Source organism: Lottia gigantea (genome assembly GCF_000327385.1).
Source record: "Lottia gigantea unplaced genomic scaffold LOTGIsca_3, whole genome shotgun sequence".
Classification (NCBI taxonomy): domain Eukaryota; kingdom Metazoa; phylum Mollusca; class Gastropoda; family Lottiidae; genus Lottia; species Lottia gigantea.
In genome coordinates, this window is record NW_008708986.1 from 2960745 (window position 1) to 2983945 (window position 23201).

Genomic DNA, 23201 nt, shown 5'->3' on the forward strand with positions numbered 1-23201 from the left:
AAATATCCAAGAATTCTTATTGCCAATATTCAACTCTGGTATATCATGAAGCAACCCACGGGAGTTCTAATAAGTAAAACTCATGTAATATAATTATATTGCAATAAGCATGCTTTGATACTAAATTTCTTAGATGTGCACTCAGGGGCATATCTAGAAAATGCCTGGGAGGTGATGGGGGGGAAATGAGGTGTCTCTCAGAGGCCCTCACAATCCAATGGATTCCAGATGGTCTGAGTTGAATTTTGAGGATTTACAGGGCTTTATTTTAACTTCAAAATTTCACATTTCACAGGCCCCTACCCCTAAATACCCCACTGAATATATTTCAAGTCCCCCAAATAAAATGTACTTCTTCATGAACCCAAAGAATTTGACAAAGTTCTGTACCAAAGTACATAAAGTAAAAGTCTGAAGATAATTTATGATTTTATTTCAATGATCTACTTTATGATACGAAATGATTATGTACAATGAGTAGTAAAGAATATGCCAACAAATTGAGGAGACAGATTTCTACCAATTCAAAAAGAGAAATATTCAGAACATTCACATATTATGAGTTCATACAATAGCAAAATATTTATTGCCTGTTAAAATAATGCCCAATGCTAATGCATTTTTTTGTATTTTAATGCTACACAGTTATAGATGGGTTAAATATTTAGGTTGTTTAAGAGACATTATGAAAATGTTAAAGGGACATAAGGTCCTCCAGTTATACAAAATGTTATTAGGCAATCCAATTGAAAAATGCAATTTTGGATTAAAGGAATTTAACATCGAGCTTTAGGGTTATACACAAGTAACACAACTATGAAGGATAACATAGTAGAGATTTGTCAACTTATTGATGAAGATGATGCTGTTGACCTCTGCTTCATAATATAACATCAACACTATACAATGTATAGTGATTCAGCATCTCTCTATAATTGGAACTATTCTGTGCCATATTTTGGAGTCCACAACACATAATTTAATACATCTGACGTACTAAACTTAGGCAGCTTTTACCACTGTACACAATATATTGATCTACTATATATGTACACCACTGATAAAAGCACTTAATTCACAGTAAAAATAATAACAATAGTTAGTCACTTCATCGTTTGGATTTCTTCGATTTACTTTTTGAGTCTGGTGTTCCATCAGCCTTTCGTTTTGCTGCTGCTCCCTGTCATAATAAATAATATTCTATTAGTTTTAAACCTTAGAAATCTATACACAAGTTTATTCACACAATTTACACAGTACAGCAATTCTCAGCAGTATTAGTGAAGCTGAAACCACCTCAGTACTAAATGTGTATTCTAGGATAAGGAATAAGCATGATGACATTTTTCCAATGATTCAAGTGATAGAGATATTGTATCCAGAATCTAGTCCATAGCTTTAGAGCCTTTAGGAATAATGCTCACATTTAGTTATGCTATTAAAACTACATCTTGGTATAAATCTCTCAAATAGGGATGAAATGGGTTGAGAATATTCATAAGAAAATTCCATAAATGGATATTCACCTTAGGAGTTCCAGGTTTTGATCCTTTCTTTCGTTTTTCTGCCTTTTCTTTTTCTTCTAATTCCAGATTTTCTCTTTCTATTAGTGTGATTAATGTGTTACATCTCCTTTGTAATTCCTTAAAACAAATTTCAAACAACATATAATAAATCAAATACAATGCGGCTTCAATCTATATCTGTAAACAGACAATTACAGAAAATCTAAAATTGTATAATCTAAGGTACTTGATCTCATCAACCCAATTTACAAAATTTTTTGAAGCATAGCTTATCATTGGATGACCAAAATGTTTTATGGCATGGGATGTTTCAACTCATTTCCTTTACAGTGTATAAGCATACAAAGCACTGGCTAATATACCTTTCACAACTTAAGTTGTGCTTAATTTAATTACAAAACACTTACCATAGCTGTTCTTGATTTAATAAACCAATCAAATCTAAACTGTGGAGCTTGACGTACTGCCTGTCTTAATTCATCGTAAACATTTTCTTTATCAAAACCTAACTTATGTAACATACACACTAAAAATCTATCTTCCTCTTCTGTATAATTTTTACCTTTGTTTGTACCATACTGTATACGTAACTGATGGAATGGAGCTCTGTATCTAGCCATCTGAAAATAAATGGAATGTATTGTATCAATACATACAATAAGTATACAAGTATCAAGGAAGCACATTTTGTTTTGTTTTCATGTTTATTTAAAATATATCATATTTCCTTTAACAGAATTTTTCTCTATGCTTTAAATCTTACCAAAACAATATCAGTTCATTGAATCTAGCAGTTGGTCTACTGAGGTGTAGAGAACAGAGTTGCTGAAACAACCAGACAGATTAGTGTTAATTCATATATTAACTCATAATTTACAAATAGAAGACTACTTATGTATGTACTTGTTACTATAAATATATATAAGTTACCTTGACATCTAGAGCACGTTTTATACCAATACGTCTCTGTATTCTAGCTTCACCACGATCAATCTGAGCCATAATCTTCTCAATATCTTGTAATTCATTGCAACGTTCCCAAAACACAGTTGAATATTGGATCACCTGCGAAAGAAGTTTTAAATTAGACAAATGTCCTGTCCTGAATGATCGGTTTTAACATCAATTTAAATTCGTGAAAACTTATACTGATACAATAATGAACAGATACAAAAAAGTGAATTTTTTCAAAGAAGGAACTCTAAGGATGAGAGTCATATAAGACTTCAGTATCAGTTTTTCTTTACCTCTTCTGGTGTCTTTCCTTCCACTTCCCTGGCTATACTATCAATGTCATCTCGACCATATTTCTCATTAGCTTTTATAAACTGTTGAAAATCACGCTTGGACCAGTTAGTAAAACCCTAGGTAGAAAAAAACATAAGTGAATTATTATCTGTTGAAGGAATCATCTTGATTGAATCACCCTTAAGTTAGTGAACTGAACTCAAAATACACTGCAGCTCCACCAAATAATCAAATTACATATTTCTACTACATTTTCTTTTATTTTTATGTACATACTCCATTAGTTCCTGGTTTCAACAGTTCTTCCTTTTCAGCTAACTCTTCTTCATTCAGTGGTTCAGCGTCATCAATTCTTTGTTGTTCTTCCATCTGTATTTTACCAGCATCACTACCCAATTCTGGGTTCCTTGGTACTCGATACCCAATAGAATTACGGTAATAGTAAATTTCTTTATCTAGTAATTCGAATAACCTTGGTGGAAAAAACTGGAAATCTTGTACATTTGGTTGCTTAGGGGGTCGTGGAGCCTAAATAAAGATAGAAATAAAGCATTACTAAGAGATATTCTTTCTGTCAAAGGTGGAGGGAAAAAAAATCAGACCTAAGAAAATCCAGTTCTCCCTTCCATGATTTCAATTGCTTCCAGTCTCCTTTGCTTCTAGTATTATTACAAGTCAGCAACTTGAACATAAGTAGGTTCTCCAAAAATACAATAATTCAGTAAATTTCATACCAAACAAGCTAGAAAAATTCAACATTCAAACTCGATCCAATACGCTCAAAAAATTACCTTTGGTGCTTTTGGTTCATTTACTCTGAGGGCCTCACGGAAATATGCATCAACAGCATAGTTAGCCTTTCTTTCTCTTTTGGGTGGTTCAATCCAACCAATACCACCTATTTTTTGTTTTTCACGATAATCAGAGCCTTCAAAATTATAAATACTATTATCTGTAGCCTCCATTGTAAAATTCCGTAAAGACGACTCGCCTAAACTGTCTAATTTTGATTTCAACTCAGCTGTCTGAAATTACAAAACAATTTTTGATAAATACCAACAGGAACATACCAAATAAAATACTAATTGTTTCCAACCTGAAACATTATTCCAATTTCGGAATACCAGATTAAGTCAACTTAAAAGTAAAAAGACACATATACCATGAGCTACAAATTTTTAAAGTTGGCATGATTTATGTACAATAATTTGACCAATTGTTTGTGCTGGCCCCTGTATCTATAAGTCTGAGAGTAATTCAATTCCTACCTTCTGTTCTCCTTTCTCTAAGATCTGATCAATGTCAGCATCAGTTATTTCACTATCTTTACTAGCAAATACATGACTAGCACCATGTCTAATCATAGTTAGCACTTCATCTTTACCTAATTTATTAGCAGCTTGATCAACTAAACGTCCTGAAAAAAAAATAATAATAATGATTATTTCCCACAAAAATTATTACACACCAGGGTTAAGTTTCACAATAAAAACTTGTTGTAGGAATCTGTTGTAGGCGCGAAATGAATAGTAAGATCTTGGTTAAGCTTTCGAAACTATTTTCAGATGTCATACCATTTTTTAGTTTTAAGTTTCAATAAATATCATTGGTTTCACACTATACCCCTGACTAATCAAATTTACTGACAAAATGATAATGTTTGAGTTATAGACAGCCTAGCAATTTAATTTGGTATATCCATACCTTGCTGTATGACAATACTGTCTAGTTTTAATTTCAATTCAGCTTTTTCTACAATTCTTTCTTCTACAGTATTCTCAGTTATAAATCTTAACACTTTGACTTGTTTCTTCTGACCAATACGATGAGCACGATCCTATTAATTAGTTAAGAAAAAAATTTGACACTGTAAAGTAATTGAATACAAGAAATATCATTTCAAACTATGACAGACAATGCTAAGCAGTGTATAAGTATGAAAATCTGGCACAAAAAAGTGGTTTTTGTTAATTGGCTTGACATGCTTTCAAAGAGAATCTATCTGAAGAGACTAGAACCATATCTTACCATAGCCTGTAAATCAGCTTGTGGATTCCAATCAGAATCAAAGATGATAACAATATCAGCTGTAGCTAAATTAATACCTAGACCACCAGCCCTCGTACTTAACATAAATATAAACTTTTTACTTCCTGGTGAATTAAAGTCATTGATAGAATTCTACAACAAATAAAAATACATTAGTGTAGAAACATAATAACAAGAATGCCACGTAATAAGATATTGCCTCATTTGGGTAGAACTGAGAAAAAGATAATGACAACGTTTTGATTGTGTCTATTGAAGATCTATAAAGATATTCTGATCAATTAGAGTTTGCTATGCTGTTAATTGGATCACTGAATACTAATCAGTGAATAAGAAAAAATTAAATGAAATGAATGAAGGGTACAATGAGGAAAATTTTGCCATTACAGCGGCATTAGCCTGCTCTTTTTCGATTTCCAACTGTCAAAGAATTTTTAACGTGCACAGCCTGTAGCATACAGGGCCTTGGTTCATTGTTCTATTGTTTCAAATCGGGTTCAAAAATCTGAAAGGTAATATCTTGACTTGATTGAACCCTGGTCATTCCTCCTTAATGTTAGCGAGCAAGCGTGTAACTCATTGAGCCACTGCCACTCCAATTACTGCAGCATGTTGAAAAGAGTCATAATGCTTACCTGTCGATCTTCGTGTGGTGTTTGACCATCCAATCTACAATAATCATATCCTCTCCAGAAACAATAATCTTCCAGAATATCTAACATACGGGTCATCTGACTAAAGATTAATACTCTAGAATCTAGAAAAAATCAACAGAAACAATAATCTTCTAGAATATCTAACATACGAGTCATCTGACTAAAGATTATCACTCTAGAATCTAGAAAATATCAACAGAAACAATAATCTTCTAGAATATCTAACATACGGGTCATCTTACTAAAGATTAACACTCTGGAATCTAGAATATATCAACAGAAATCAATAATCTTCTAGAATATCTAACATACGGGTCATCTTACTAAAGATTAACACTCTGGAATCTAGAAAATATCAACAGAAACAATAATCTTTTAGAATATCTAACATACGGGTCATCTGACTAAAGATTAATACTCTAGAATCTAGAAAAAATCAACAGAAACAATAATCTTCTAGAATATCTAACATACGAGTCATCTGACTAAAGATTATCACTCTAGAATCTAGAAAATATCAACAGAAACAATAATCTTCTAGAATATCTAACATACGGGTCATCTTACTAAAGATTAACACTCTGGAATCTAGAATATATCAACAGAAATCAATAATCTTCTAGAATATCTAACATACGGGTCATCTTACTAAAGATTAACACTCTAGAATCTAGTATATATCAACAGAAACAATAATCTTTTAGAATATCTAACATACGGGTCATCTTACTAAAGATTAACACTCTGGAATCTAGAATATATCAACAGAAACAATAATCTTCTAGAATGTCTAACATACGGGTCATCTGACTAAAGATTAACACTCTAGAATCTAGAAAATATCAACAGAAATCAATAATCTTCTAGAATATCTAACATACGGGTCATCTGATTAAAGATTAACACTCTGGATCTAGAATATATCAACAGAAACAATAATCTTCTAGAATATCTAACATACGGGTCATCTGATTAAAGATTAACACTCTGGATCTAGAATATATCAACAGAAACAATAATCTTCTAGAATATCTAACATACGGGTCATCTGACTAAAGATTAACACTCTGGAATCTAGAATATATCAACAGAAACAATCTTCTAGAATGTCTAACATACGGGTCATCTGACTAAAGATTAACACTCTAGAATCTAGAAAATATCAACAGAAATCAATAATCTTCTAGAATATCTAACATACGGGTCATCTTACTAAAGATTAACACTCTGGAATCTAGAATATATCAACAGAAACAATAATCTTCTAGAATATCTAACATACGGGTCATCTGGCTAAAGATTAACACTCTAGAATCTAGAATATATCAACAGAAACAATAATCTTCTAGAATATCTAACATACGGGTCATCTTACTAAAGATTAACACTCTGGAATCTAGAATATATCAACAGAAACAATAATCTTCTAGAATGTCTAACATACAGGTCATCTGATTAAATATTTCCATGAAAGAGACTTATTCATATTTTGTACATTCAAAGAGTCATAATTCTTAAATAAGGCTAAAGCAGACCAAGAATAACTAAGAACTAACCTTGTGCTTGTAGCTTAGGTAAGAGTTTATCTAATATGACCATTTTACCAGAATTTTCAAATAAATGTTTATCTGTTGTATATGGAGGACCTAAAATACAAAATGAATCAATTTAAAAAAAACCCACACAAAGAATTTTCACATTTGTACTGTACATTCTTACTAAAATATCTATAATCAATTAGTGTTAATTATTCTTTATTAAAAGATTTGGAAATTTTTTATTAATGACTTTGAAATACCTGGTTCAGCACCATCAAATAAATAGGGATGATTACAACATTTTCTCAACTGCATAAGAATATTCAACAATCTCATTTTATCTAATTTACCAGCCCCATTAACTATATCTATATCTTTCATTAAAATCTTTGTGTACCTAAAAATATTGAGAACAAATTTATAAGGAAACTTTTCTGAAAACAGCACATATCTGATTTGCACTTCCTTTTTAGGAAATTATGATTTATTTATCAATATCACTCACATTACATTCTAAGTGAATGCTTTACAAAAAATCTTTCATGTTAAGAGAGAATTTTCTTGCTCTTAATCCATTAATCATTGAGTGTGAATAAAATAAAAAAACATCATATTCCCTGAACTCAAAGTCACATGACAATGCTTTTAAAAAGAAGTGAAGTCATTTGGTAAACTGACTGCTCAGGAATATATCATGAAATTTTAGGACAATAGAGCAGCTACTATTTGTCAAGATGGTGAGGTTTGTTTACATACCATTCTCTCTGTAAAGCTGACAATCCTACAAACACCTTTACTTCTTTCTTTGGTAGTAGAGATTTCTCTACTTCTGATTTAATACGTCTCAACAAAAATGGCCTTAATACCTACAATCATAATAACAACAAAATGTACACTCAATTTATAGAATTTTTTTAATAATCAGATTAATTACAAAACGAATAACCAATCATATGTTGTATTGTAGAGTTGTGAATTCAAATCCAGCTATAGAGGGTATTTTGGGTTTTACTGGATTCCAAATTGAAGGATGAGATAAGCTACTTACAGCATGTAATCTTTCTACTAACTGTTGATCTCCCAAACAATTATTAGTATTAAACCATGAATCAAAGTCCTACAAAATATAAATCATTAGTCAATACCATATAAAGCATCGAGTTATTTATTACTGATTGCAAATTTTCCTTCTCTCAATTTGTATTTATTGTTCAGTACCTTTTTAAGTAAGTAAATGATACAGAAAAAGAGTTTGTAAATGATACAGAAAAAGAGTTTGAAAATGATACAGAATAAGAGTTTGAAAATGATACAGAATAAGAGTTTGAAAATGATACAGAATAAGAGTTTGAAAATGATACAGAATAAGAGTTTGAAAATGATACAGAAAAAGAGTTTGTAAATGATACAGAATAAGAGTTTGTAAAAGATACAGAATAAGAGTTTGTAAATGATAAAGAATACGGGTTTGTAAATGATACTGAATAAGAGTTTGTAAATGATACAGAATAAGAGTTTGTAAAAGATACAAGAGACTACTAACCTCAGCTGAATTAAAAACATCAGGTAATAAGAAGTTTAATAATGCCCACAGTTCATGAAGATTATTTTGTAATGGTGTACCAGTTAATAATAATCTATTAGTGGATTTAAATTCTCGTACAATTTCAGACAACTACAATAAAAAAATTACAGCATAATCTCTCTGCTTTATTGTACACATCAGATTGTCATGGTATTGTACTATGGCAACAGATAATGATGGCAAACATATACATATTGAATAGTACATATATATCATTGCTTGTTAGAAATATTAAAACAGAACTTGAATCATGTTATTACTTAGGGTGTCATTCCATGCGATCTTCAGACAACTGTCTTATATTCAGCTTGTGTCAGGTTAAAAATAGGTCAGTTGTCTGAAGATCGCATGTTTTTTTTGGTTCTGTTTTAATATTTCTATATCACTTTACAATTAATGTATTGAGAACTATTTAATTAGTGACGGTATTTCTTTAATGTATTATTGCCAGTTATACATTATTATTTATTCTTAATGTAAATTTCGAATGACATTGGAGCAGAAGCTTCAAAGAGAAGTTTTACATCCTACTTTTAACCAATTAAAATTCAATAGACAATTACGATTTCAGATTTTTAAAAAAATTTACCTTTGACTTTTCGTTTTTGATTCTATGAGCTTCATCAATAATAAGGTATCTCCAATTGAATTTTTTAAACACTGATTTTTCACGGATAACCATTTCATATGAAGTTATAGTGACATCCCATTCACCTGGTAATATGATATCACGAATTATTTCAGCCTGAAACAAACAACAAGAAGTTAATTTCTATTATTATACCATCAGAAATCCCAAGAAAATCAGTTTGAACCCCACTACAAGAGTTTTTTTGTTACCATCACTAGTAAGACAAAGTTTTACAACATACTTCAGAACAGGGGTTGTTATTCTATCAAAGGATTTGTCAACTTAAAATTCTATTTGAAGAGTACATAATTCTATTAAGATGTTTAGGGTAATTGTTTTCAACACAGTTCTCAACAAATCTCAAATCTTTACCACTAGAAACCATGGTACATAGTTTGAAACTTACCTCTATACAACATAATCCTTCTTTAATCCACTAAATTCATTAAACTATGTAATTATTGGGGACTGCTTAAAAATTTGAAGTGTTTTTTTAAAAAAAAACCTTTATTTTTTTGGATAATTACTTAGTTTTATTTACTTACTCTCTTTTCAGCTAAACCAATTAAACAAACAGTTCTTAAAGTTGGACACCATCTTTTAAATTCATTCATCCAGTTACTCAGTGTCGATTTAGGAACAATAACAAGATGAGGGGAGGGGATATTTCTATAATGTTTCATATAACCTAATAATGATATGGTCTGCAACGTTTTTCCCAAACCCTGAAAAAATAAAAAGATAATTTACTAAACAGAACTAAAATTGGATTTTTTCATTTTATAGATTAAGACAAAAATGTTGAATTGAATGTTGCTCTGTTTGCTTCTTGCAACTTTCTGATAAATGAACTGTGCAACATACAACATCAGAACTATCTGAACTAAAAAACCCTACTTCCATCAGCATCAACCTAAGCAAATACTAACAGAGGGATATTTGACAGCTGTCCAAGAAACCATCTCAGCTTATACCAGAATCGAACGCACACTCTTGGCTAGTAAATATTTCAAGACCTTTAAGATTTTCTTCACATAATGATAAATGAAAACAAACCATTTCATCAGCTAATATACCATTTATACCATTTTCATACAGTGATATCATCCAATTTAATCCACGAACTTGATAATCTCTCATTTCACCACCCTTAATAACTAAATTAGAACACATAGAAAATAACACTGTGAATAACAAAATAGGAAGACATTGTAACCTGGAACATCTCAACCACTGTTTATTGACAAAATTTCATCATAAGTGTAAAAGGGATGTTGATTACATGTTACCAACAAAAAGTATAGTTTATTTCTGAAAAGTATTACAGGTAGAAATTCATGTAGTAACTCACATTGTGGGCTGGAGTCGAATCTAGTTATAACAGCATGTGATTTTCTAGCATCAGATAACAATTCTTCATCTTCCTCTTCTTCTGTGCGGCGGTGTCGATGACTAAAATTATATTTTTATGTAGTTTTATATTAACCTACTTTGTTCACAAGATTTACTGAGATTCAAATAAAGGACAGCTGGTAATATAAATCACTCACACTACAGTACATGTTTGTGCATTTGCAACTGGTATATATTTCAATAATTAATAGTCTTGTATAGCAATATGAAACTTAATTAACCAAGTAACTTACTCTCCAGCAACCAAAAGTTTAGTCTTTTCATCCATTTTCCTTCCAGGTTTTCTCCCTGGTTTCATTTTGAGTGGTGAAGCTGGAGCCCCACCTGCTCCTCCCTGATTCTGTAGAGTACCAGTCTGCATGAAATGTCCAAACAATTCTGTCTGTTGTAGTAAAAAGTCAAATCTATGAGTTCTATCAGTCTCCTGGAATAAAAAAATAATTAAAATCAAGTTCGTGTTCTAATGTAAAGGACAATTATATGAACATGGTAATATTCTTTCATTTAGTACAAGCCTTATCTTTTTTTTCAAAAATCATTTAAAAGTTGCTGATGGCAAAAAGGATGATTTACACCAAAATAATCTTGCCCAAAACGTGCCAACATACTGCCAACTGCCTATACTGACTTACAATTTTTTCTTCAAATTCTGTATCTGGTTCAGCATTTTTCTTAGGTGGTGACTTAAGTAAAATAGAAGGTCCTTGAACAGGCTGTAATCAAAAAAATAAAGTTCAAACTTAAAACATCAGTACATAATCAATACTTTATCCATAAACCTAACGCAGGATACTTTTTCTTATTTACATAGCAGTTTTTTGCTCTTTAGGCCGAAATTGCATAGCATTTTAAAATTTTGTGGAGCAATTTCTTCTGCAATAGTTAAAATTGTATATTTTTTCAATATTTTTTAATGTCCAAACCAACCGATAATATTTAAACCTCATGTTTGCAGTTTTTCTTGCGGGAATGAATATTTAAAAGTTGAAATTATTTTGTTACAAATAGGAGTTTTGTTTTGCGATTGTTAATGATGAAGCATTAATTTTTTCCACCACGAAAGCCATAGCCATGCTGCTCTACTCTATCTCCCCGAAATGTCGTCTGCAATCAACTTCAGTATAATATTCCTTATTTAGCACAATCTATGACTATAATATTATTTATAGTAACAATCATGCCTCCTTTGATTCTGTGCCGACTTTCAATCCTCAAGAAATTTACTAAAAGGTGCGACAAATTAAAGGATTCTCATTGTGTCAGACACCAAATTTTATTATTAGTTCATTTTCATTTATTATTAGAAAATATTATGTTTCTCAAAAAAACTGCTCTACGGACAAAAATTACATCGCATTTTGCCGAATATTGTATCCCAAACTGCCATGTGATACGGCTTAATTAGTTCCCTGTAATGGACTGAATTCACATTTGCTTAACCCTGCAACAACAAAAATCTATTCCTAATCCTTGCCCCCCAAAATAATTTTATAAACATTCTTAGACATAGACCTATAATATATATATATATAAATTAAAAGTAATTGCTATAATGTATAAAGCTAAATAAGAAAACATTAGATCTAGGCCTATGCGACAAAATCACTTTTATCACATTTTTTAGTACATTTTTAACGATTCATTGGGACATTAGATTTAGATTTTGTCGGTACTAGTAGTCAGAGTAGATAGATCTACAGGCACAATTTACAGAAAAAATAACATCACATTCCAAATCTTTACCTCAGGAGATTCTTCCTCCTCCATAACTGTTTCATTTTCAGATTCAGACATGTCTATCGGTAAATCGAATGTATTTCTTAGTAGATTCTTTGTGCCTGAAGTCAGAAATGAAATGAGGTTGGCGCGATGAATTATGAAACCGGAAGTGTAGAATAGGCATGCTCAATGATCATCTATGAGGGGAGGGGAGGGGAGGGGGGGGGGGGGGGGGGGGTGTTATTCCTGGACGAAAAACTGTCGGGCTTATAGGCCTAGCATTTTTCATAATAATAGTGGTTCAGAAACCGATCAAGCTCTTAAACAATCAAATCACGCAATAATAGAGACCACGAGTTGAAAGGGAAAACGATGCTTTATATAAGTTATTTCGTCGCTTGGTGTTGTTTTATGGAGAATCGTTTTCGCCAAAAGTTAAAGCATTAATTAGCCACAAAATATACATAATACTAGAGGCCTACAGAGAATTAATTGCGTTGGAATGAATAAATGATATTGTTATATTAAAAACATATGATGTTTATGACAATTAGCTGCAAATCAGCACTTCTAATATGCATAGGTAAAATATAATACAGGCTTAATGAAATTTTGCGTTGATGAAATTGTCAACCAACGATAAAATTTTAAATTAAAAATATGATTTAACAAAAAAGAATTTTAGTCAGAATTGTGGTTATTTTCAGGGAAGATGTGTGTTTCGAAAAAAAAATCACCAAACCTTACATTAATATTTCTATGGACCCGGCATCATTGCAAGAGCATTACCATGCTTCTTGAAATTATTTTGTTTTGAATATTTGTGAATGAGAGAACAAAATTATATCATTATAGTTAAGCTCACTATACTCGAAGAAAGGTTCATGTGATGCAAAAATTTGTCAGACTCTACAAAGTTTCAGATCTCAGAAGCTTGTAATACAGTTTCAAACAATGCAGTTCTTTTTGGAGGGCATGGTTATCCATACAGGCACCTGCTAATGTTTACAGAGGGCGCTTCAGCTGTTATTGACATGACGTCTCCGTCAAAAGTACACTAATGAGGACAAGTCGAGTATGTTGAGGTCAGACACTGCGATTTTTTCACTATGATAACAGTGTTGTAACAACAATGGAATTCTTACCCTAGTTTTTATGTAGGGGAATTAATCGTGACTCGTTATTGACCAGGATTTTGTATCTGAGAACCACATGAATAAAATGAACAGCATGGAAAATCATAAAGAATGGATCTGTTTTCTTTTTCTACCAAGATGGTGGACTAAAAATCCTCTGTTGTCTCTAGTGATTCTTTCATTTGTCATAATTTCTCCAAGTTGTGGTGAAGACTATTACAGTCAAACTCAACAGACTGACAATTATGATGCTATTGTTAAAATATCATACAAAACTTCAGAGGGAGATCAATCTAAAACTATGAAAGGAAAATTGGGTCATGGAGAAAATGTTATTTTGAAGGAACAGACTGGTAAAGTTGTGGCTATTCGATCAAAAGGCAATCATACTCACGGATGTTCTGATTATATTATGGACTTGCCATCTGAAAGATGGATTGCGCTCATTGAGAGAGGAAAATGTCCCTTTCAAGACAAAATAAAGAGAGCCACTGAAAAATATAATGCCACTGCAGTAGTGATATACAACGAAAATAAAACTGAAGATACAATATTTATGAGCCAGGAAGGTGAGAGGTTTAATTTTATGGGTTTATACCTGCTCTTGGTTACAGCTTGACCTCAGATAATGCAATTCTGGAAATGATGGATCTTTTTTCTAATAAGTACTTGTCCGATAAAGACTTCACCAACACTATATATGACACTATATATGACCACTTGGGCCAAATTAAAGACATCTAATTAACTAATTAACAGTTATTATCTTATAATTTGCTTTGATTAAAACTGTTCAATGGGATTAGTTTATGATTAGATGATTTGAAATAAACAGATTAAAATTAAACACTGATGACATTTGCTTTTACCAATAGTTAATCATTGCTAAATTTGTCACTTTTGATTTAAATTTGATTTGTTGCATATTTAGTCATACAATAAAATAATATTATCGGTTCTGCCAATTGACCCAGAGGTAGTCTTGTTTGAAGTCATCTTGGACCCAAGTTTTCCTGATAGAGAAATCTGCATTGGTTCACATAATTGTAGCCTACTTGTAATATGGGTTATCACAAATCTAGAACAATTAACTCTCGTTCAGTTGATTTAGGTAACAGGCATTTTATTAATAATTAAAAAATACTGTGGTATACTTAATGCTGTACCTTTAGTTTAGTTTCACTTTTGTGAGTATAGTTCTCAACCATTAATAAATTGTAATATGCTTTAATACGATTGATGTAGGGAATTAAAATATTTTAAAAATTAATGCTAGGTATTAATTGATTTTAAAAGTTCAATTCAAGAAAGAAAGTGTTTTGCTGCACATTAGGCCAATCAACTAAAAATAGATATTAAAGCTTCTCTTGTGAGATTTTAATATGAATATGAATGAATTATCTGCTTAAATTTGAAGTGGAATAAAATGATAATAGAATTTTTACATGTCAGATTTGAGTGTATATTGTTCATTTAACAGTTATACTGGTGTTAACGTATAAAACTATAATTATGTAATTTTTTGTTAAAATGTGAAGTACAATACGCCAACAAAACTCAGACAGCATTGTGAACCATTGCTTTGATATAATTTATAGCAGACATTGACTTATTGTAAATCAATTTAAATTAAACAACCATTCCAATGAATACCTTCTAAGTATGCCTTGTGAATCGGATTCTGATTCTATTCTAATATCATACTAAAAGATTAGAGAGAAAGCTACTGTGGTTCAACTTGAATGAGTAGCTCCAAATTATATACTGGTATTCAATGTATTTATAACCAGTTTGGTAATATAGTTGATAGGGGTGGGTAACGTCCACTGTCTTTTTAATAGTTTCCAACAATTTCAATCAAGTCAGTGATCAAGTATCAATACATGTCTATTGCGATACACGGATTCACTGATATATCATGCAAGTACTCCAAATGGACACAGTGATTCAAATTTGAATTACTTCAATTACCTTATCTACAATTCAACTACCATTTATTTAACTTTATTAAAATTTTGATTGTTCCTGTATTTGCACAGATATCTTTTTACGAGACTTTACTGTACTAGTAGTAAGCATTTTTACATTAAACAAAATATGTTATATAATTCAAGATGGCTGGAGACAAAAAATTTCTTTACAAATTAAAGTAGTTTCTCACTCTTAGAGGAATTTTCCTAATCTAGTCAATGTTGTAATTATCATTTTATGTTAAAAGTTGAACTAGTTTGTACTTGGTTGGAATTGATAGTAATAACAGCTTTTTTGCTGGAAGATATTGATTGGAAGGACATAGTATTATATGATGGATCACATTTATATATAAGCTATGGTGTTAGTATGCTTAAATATTGAATAGTGATATACTTTATATATTCTCATTACATTGAATGTGTGATGCAGGACTGTTGGTCGAAATTTAGTTTTTTTGAACAACAAAAAATTACATGTTCAGGTTTAATATTTCTATAAATATATATTATTGCTATGGTAATTAAGCTTATTTGAAATATTTTGGATATTTTGAACATTTATATTATCAAATGTCTGCCACTTGAATTTTAATCATAGCTCCTGGATTAATTATACAACATGTACTAAGTTGTTATATTATATTGCTTCTTGAAATGCAGATTGAAATTATTATCTGTTTAATTATACAGAATATATAATATGATAGTATTATGTATCCAATATAATCTTTTGTTGACATGATAGTTAATTATTTACATATGAAATAGTAGGATCATAGTGATAATATTTATAATTCATTACCATATTACAGATTATATCTTTCATCAGTTTATAATGCCATAAAAATTATTATTGGTTTAGTGGGAAAGAAATTAATGAACTCATCTTACCGTATTTTATACATCCACATTAAAATATCAACAAGGTTTAAATCAGAATATTCTATTTGATTTTTCAATTGAGTTTTTTGTTTACTTGTATATTCTACATTATAAATTATAATATTGTAATATATATATAATTATATATTACCCTATAAATAAACTATATTTGATTGATATCTGGGTATCTGTCTCAAGAAATCTTGCACTAAAAAATTGTCGTTATGGTACTGTATTATTTTACATTAAGAAATACCACACATATTACAAAACTTGATCATACAAAACATGATTTTTCAAGAAATTATATCCAGGACCCTGTTTCTCAAGAAATCAATAAAATTTGTTGTAAGTGTTGAATTTACCAGAAGAACCAAACTTTATGAGAAACAGTGGGCCATAGGCTTAGTATCTTCTGTATTCAAAAGTTAACAGTATAAATATAGTTCTGATATACATATGTTGATTTTTCTTTTCTTTCAGATTCTGAAGTGCTCTCTGTGAATCTAAAGAAAGTTGATGGTGAACATATCAAACGACTGTTGGCAAGTGGTATCAGTGTTAAAATGACAATTTCTATTGGTAAAAAATACACTAAAGAAGCTACTCAAAGTAATATTAGTAAAACTTCAGTACTATTTGTCTCAATATCCTTTATAGTGCTGATGATCATATCTCTTGCTTGGTTGGTGTTTTATTATATTCAAAGATTCAGATATGCCCATGCCAAAGAACGACTAGCTGTAAGTATAAAGTTTTATTACTTATTTCATTCAAATTTGATAATTTCAATTCAAATAATTATGATGCTTAGTTGAACATGTAATAAAACTGGTGCTAAAATGGTTCCATAATGTTTGACTGTTGTTTTTGCCTATTTATTTCTGAAGTAAATGATATTTCTGTGTGAGTGCAGATTTATTGAAAAACTTCTGAAAGTATGCTGAATAGGTGTCTTGATTATGTTTCGGAATTATTTTTTTTTATCAATAACTTTTTTTTGCTATTATCAGAACTCTAGCATGCTTTTTAATGAAGTATTTTGTTTACAGAGAAGATTAGCAAGTGCAGCTAAGAAAGCTATAGCTAAAATACCACAAAGAAATGTCAAATCTGGAGACAAGGTAAATAACATTTTTTACGCATCATTTAGTGAGGAAGTTAATTGAATCTCCATGAAAATGTGAATTGATCCATTTTCAGTGCATTATTAAACCTTTAAAAGTTATTCTATTTGATGTTGCAGACAGTATATTGAATAAGACCAATTCAAATGATTCTCTGTAAATTATGAAGTTGGTCTCATGTTTTCAGAATATAAATGACTTAAAGAGGCAGCTCCAAATTATGTACACTTTTCTCTTTGTTGGGCTTTTAAACTATTGACTTCACTTGGGTCAGGGACATATGATCCATCTGTTTGACCATCATATCTTAGTCTCAGAAATGAGAATTTTCACAGCTCAGTGTCTAAACTTAAGCCTTCAAATCCATGTATGTCCAGAATTATTTGCAATTGATAGTTAAAATGATGACTCGTCTTTTCTTGAGTTATAGTTTAAAGTATATTTGAAGGGATTATCCGATTTTCTTGCATTTCTAATACTTCTGAAGACTATTTACCATGGCCTTTAAGTACATTGGTTTTGGTTTCTTTTAATAACTGTTTACTCTGTATTTAATATTAGATGTGAATCTTGTGTAATTCTAGGAATTGGATTCAGATTTTGACCAGTGTGCTGTATGTATAGAAGGATATAAAGCTCATGATGTTATACGCACTCTTCCTTGCAAGTAAGAACTAAGGTTTTGATATTTTGTTTATTTTTGTTCAACACCATATCAAATGATTGTTTATGAAATTGTTTCTGACAAGGTTTTCGTGACAAACATATTACCATAATGCATAATGCTAACTAACATATTTAAATGAACCAGCAAAAATAGTTTCTTTAAGATTTCTGTTTGAATGCTATGAATGTAATTATACTGGTGTATACCTTATGGTGGTTACCGTGACCAATTTTCTAAATTACCTAATTATCACAACTAATTTACCTTATGACCACATGACCAATACTGCCATGATGGTGTGACGAATCTGTAGTTTGAACGATTTACTGTGACCAATTTGTCATGTTACTAATACACCCTGATTTAATTGACAATGTCTAAACATATATTTGAAATACATCCATCACAACCATTGAGTTATATCATCTTTTAGTAGATAGAAAATTTGATCAAATGAATTACAGAACTTTTTTTGCAAGTTTATCTGGAAATCAATAAGGATTTGATGTCTTGAGTTGACATTTGATGATTTTTTTATTGCCCAAGTTTGAGTTTTTTCATAATAGAAAATTCCACACTACTATTTTGCTGTCTGTCATGAAAAAATGTAATATAGTTATATAGAAATATAAGAATCTTATAATCAGATACTATCAGATATATTTACTGGGATTAGGCTTAGATATAATTAGTTAAATTATCAATTGATTCATGACTTTTTTTTTTAATGATAAACTTCAACATTGTTAAAGTATTCGTTGTTGTTTTCACGAAATTTTTGAAAAATAAAATAAGGATTAGATATTAATTAGAAAATAGATTTGTAAGATTAGTTGTAACAATCATATATTATGTTCAGATCATTTAGATATTTTTTGTTGTTTCTGACGTATTTTTGTTCATTGCAAGTACCATTCAAGCCTGTTGAAAACTTTCTAATGCCTTTAACACCATGATATTGGATTTATCAGTTTTAACTTGATCTTTGAACTTTGTCTGATTCTGCATATTGATGAAAAAAAATCAAACATTTTGACTGCTAGTAAAATAAAGGTAAGAATTTGGACCCTGACAACCGTTGAATTGAAACAATATGATTGGGATAAAAACAGACAGTCAGGTGCCAACTGGGTTTGTGATATATATAGATAGATGTTTTAAATGGTCCAGAAAATCTCAATATTATTTCTCAAAATTGATTGAATCAAAATCATATATATATTTATATATATATTATTAGTCTCATAGGATTGAGGATAATGTAACATTGTGATTATATAAATTAAAAAATATTTTGGTCACCAATGGCAACTTTTTGAGTGCTAATTTGAATCTTTTTGTTAGTTCCTGTTTAATTCCAGAATTTTTAAGCAACATGTTTTTATTAATCTCAACGTATCAAAATAGTTTTCTGGCCCTTGTGAGTTGAAGGTTCCATGACTTGTTTACCAATTTCAATCCCTATCAATATAATTACAGCTTGGTCAGCCGTAAAAATAAAACAAATAGATCTCAAATAAAACTCCATCAAAAATTTATCATATGAAAGATCATTTCTTTTGGATAATTTGCATTTGTTTTCATTAATTTTAATGAATCTGATAAAAATATGGATCTGAATGTTTTGACTAATGATTTCATCAGATAGCTACACCATTCATGATCTGATGAAAGCATTCAGCAGGTTATTTTCTTGGTTAACCAATCAAATTTTTCTGTTCAATAAATTTCAAAATATCAAGTGTTTAACACTGTTATGATTGTCAGCTGAAATATAGAAATACGGGTAGGCGACTGTAGTAATACAATACAACAATAAACAGTTCCCATTACATAGTTGGTAATTCTGGTTCACTTTGATTTGATTTCAGCTTATATTAATGATACATGAATAACATCTTAGAGTAATATTTATAATGAAATAATATCTGTGGTGCTTCTGAAACAAGTATTTTCTAACCTCAGCTTTAGTACCTTTTCACATGAAAACCTGTTTTTTCTTTGTAATTTATTCTGTTTGGAAGGATTTTTTTCATAACAAGATATATTTTAACTGAAGCAGAAAGCAAGTTTTTAAAAGAAAGATTAAACAAAAGACAAATAAACATGAGTAAAAAAACCTACAGTGTACTGAATTTAGTTGTAGTAAGCTTTGTAATTAAATGCTGATGTTATATCTATATAGGATTTAGACTGATCATAAACTGGATGGTATTGAACAAATCAATAAACTAATTGGGGAATAGAAGGACAAATGATTGTCTCTAATTATCACCATGTCAATTTACACGGACTTACAATGACTAACATTCTAATGTTTTTTCTCTATAAGTACTCTCATCTCAAATAAAGTTCATATATATTAATTTTTCTCAGGAAACTCTTCTTTTGACTTGACTTGTTAATTGTTTCCTTTAAAGGCAATTTAAAATAATTACTATTGTTTGTATGGCAATGTTACTGAAAAAAATTATTTCCTGCACAATCCAATATTTTTTTTTGCTAATTACAGAAAAAAGGGATAGAGTAGAGCTAGGAACTTGCTCACTAATCTGTAGCTCCAGTGATTGATTCAAATATAGGTCAAGATAACACACATTCAAAATTTTTCAACCTAATTTTATCCTGTTAGTAATCCAGGTCAGAAAGGCTGAAATAAATGTCATTCAATTGGCACAGAATACTAAGACTGTGCACTACAGGTTGTGCTTGTTTAAGATCAAAATTTCTTTTTCAAATATATTAGTTATTCAACAGAAATAGTGTACAATAATTTGTGATAAACTGTGTCAAATCCAACACACTTGAATCAAACTTATTTATTTAACTCTTTATTTAAAATTCAATCATGCCTTTACATATTTAACACCATTTTAGCAAATATTATTTGATCAAATAGTCCACCTATTTCACAAAACTGTTTTGATCCTATTGATTTTGTATATAGTCTACTTAAGGTTCAAGGACTGACATACAACATAAAATCTGCTGTTATCTTTTAAACATAAAAAGAAATATGAAAGAAATGTGATATTTTGAATTGTGCTTTGAGTCAGGGTTTTTTTGGTTTTTTTTTGCAGTCAATGGTCTGTATATTGAGATCACGAAGTCAAAATACCACAAAGTCAATTTTTTAGGGATTTAAGATTTTTTCAGAATGTGGATGTTGTGAAAATATCTAATTTCTTCTACCAAAGCTGATGAAAGTTGACTATCTGCACAACATGATAGTTGTATCTTTTTTTTAAAGTTTTTTTTAGGTTTCTGTAAAGGTTTGATAGTTGGTGTCAACAACTTGAAGGTGCAGATCCAGATATTTGAGTTAATCAACAATCCTTGCAAAAATACTCTTATGAAAATCTTCATTCAAAATCCATCTTACTTGAATATTAATTTCAATTTCAGACATGTTTTCCATAAATCGTGTGTTGATCCATGGTTATTGGAACAAAGAAGTTGTCCTATGTGTAAGTTAGATATATTGAGAGCATATGGCATGCAGGTAAGTACGTCTCTTCTGTTTGATGTATGTATTGAGGTATATTTAATGAAAGAGAATTGATCTGATTCTGCCAAATATTTACCAAGATAATCCTATAGTAGTCACTAAATCAAATATGAGATAAAAAAAAAGCTATGCATAAAAGACTTGGCATGTATTTTATGTTTTTGAATTTTAAAGGCAGAAGGCAGGAATTGTTTAATCAGTAAACAAGCTATTATCAACAGGCTTAAGCCTACTGTTGTAATTCAGTAATATACAGATATTGATGTCTGTGATTAGTAATGAAATGACATACTTTTCTGCACCTTATGGGCTAATGACGGCAGTGCCATGCAGTGTACATTGAGGATAATTTTGCCAAGACAGCAGCATTAGCTTACACTTTTACACCCCCAAAAAAAGTGGAATGTCCCGTTAAAAGAAATATTTACATTACATGTTTCAGGTTGGTGGCAGTGAAGATTGTGTTCATCCTGATGGTGAGAGTGCAGCAGCATCTGTTCAACCAGAAGAAGTTGAGCAGACATCAATAGCAGAAGAACAAGGAGGAGCAGAAGGACAAGTTAAGGTCCTTCTCCTGCCTCACAATTGCATTCACTTTCATCAACATGACGAAGTTGGTGAATCGAGTATTGATTCTCAGACAGAGGATGAGTTGGCTCATGAGGGACATGCAAGTGATAATGAGTTTTTAGAGACCCAGTTATTAATGGATGATAATGTTGATAGTGATAGAGATAGATCTCGAAGACAGCTAGAAACCAATGCCTAGCGTTTCTGACAGCGTTTTCTTTTTGGAAGGGGAGTGAATCCAGTTAAGTCATGTGATAATGTGTTCAAATTGTGTGATATAAGACAAGATGATACTTGAATCAGAAAAGGTTCAAATATACACAAAGGTGTGTATTTATGCTCTGACATGTAGCCTTGCTTTAAACATTTTGTTAAACCTATAAAATGGAAAGTTAATATCTGATTAAACAATGTATGTGGAAAAGGTTTTTGATTGCCTTTAAGTGATAAAATGTGTAGTTATAGTGTGTGCTCACATGTCTCTCCTTCTTATGACTTCAATCAGATTAGACTTGGCTGGCAATTACCAGTACATATATTTTGTTTGGCAACATTTTAATAGGTTCATATCCATAATCTCTGTTATCCTGTAAGTAAGGGGATGAGCCATGTTTGCATCTGAAATGAGAAAGTGTAAACGTTATGTGATTGATTGTTTTACCACAAATCATTAATGACTCAGCTGATAACTTTTACACAGCATTTCTTACATTTTTATTTCGTAGTTGAAGTAGATTCTGTTAATGGCTCAGCTGATAACTTTTACACAGCATTACTTACATTTTTATTTCGTAGTTGAAGTAGATTCTGTTAATGGCTCAACTTACATATTATTATAGCTAGTTACTTAAACTTACATCTTTACTTAGTTTTAATTGCTTTGTAATATAATTAGACAATACACTTAGCAAAGCATTGTGAATAAGGAAATCAGGAAAAAAAATTATACAAGGGTCAAATGGCATATATGAAA

The 23201-nt window shown here is 30.6% G+C and overlaps 2 protein-coding genes across 2 annotated transcripts; one reads left to right on the forward strand and one right to left on the reverse strand.

The window, feature by feature from the left end:
* Positions 1 to 416: 416 nt before the first annotated feature.
* Positions 417 to 12522, reverse strand: LOTGIDRAFT_182249 (hypothetical protein). Its single transcript, XM_009057200.1, has 23 exons — positions 12390 to 12522; positions 11279 to 11359; positions 10880 to 11070; positions 10585 to 10685; positions 10290 to 10390; positions 9779 to 9958; positions 9192 to 9347; positions 8561 to 8692; positions 8066 to 8134; positions 7774 to 7883; positions 7278 to 7414; positions 7036 to 7125; positions 5459 to 5580; positions 4803 to 4955; positions 4479 to 4611; positions 4043 to 4191; positions 3566 to 3799; positions 3051 to 3302; positions 2774 to 2890; positions 2457 to 2591; positions 1934 to 2146; positions 1527 to 1643; positions 417 to 1180 (listed from the first exon to the last, which is right to left on the reverse strand). The coding sequence occupies exons 1-23, from the start codon at positions 12438 to 12440 to the stop codon at positions 1109 to 1111; spliced, it is 3096 nt and encodes a 1031-aa protein (XP_009055448.1). The 5' UTR covers positions 12441 to 12522; the 3' UTR covers positions 417 to 1108.
* Positions 12523 to 13913: 1391 nt separating this feature from the next.
* Positions 13914 to 21712, forward strand: LOTGIDRAFT_104529 (hypothetical protein; the record flags this gene model as incomplete). The annotated part of the gene is made up of 5 exons (XM_009057201.1): positions 13914 to 14070; positions 16840 to 17099; positions 17409 to 17480; positions 18068 to 18150; positions 21556 to 21712. The coding sequence occupies 5 exons, from the start codon at positions 13914 to 13916 to the stop codon at positions 21710 to 21712; spliced, it is 729 nt and encodes a 242-aa protein (XP_009055449.1).
* Positions 21713 to 23201: the final 1489 nt, after the last annotated feature.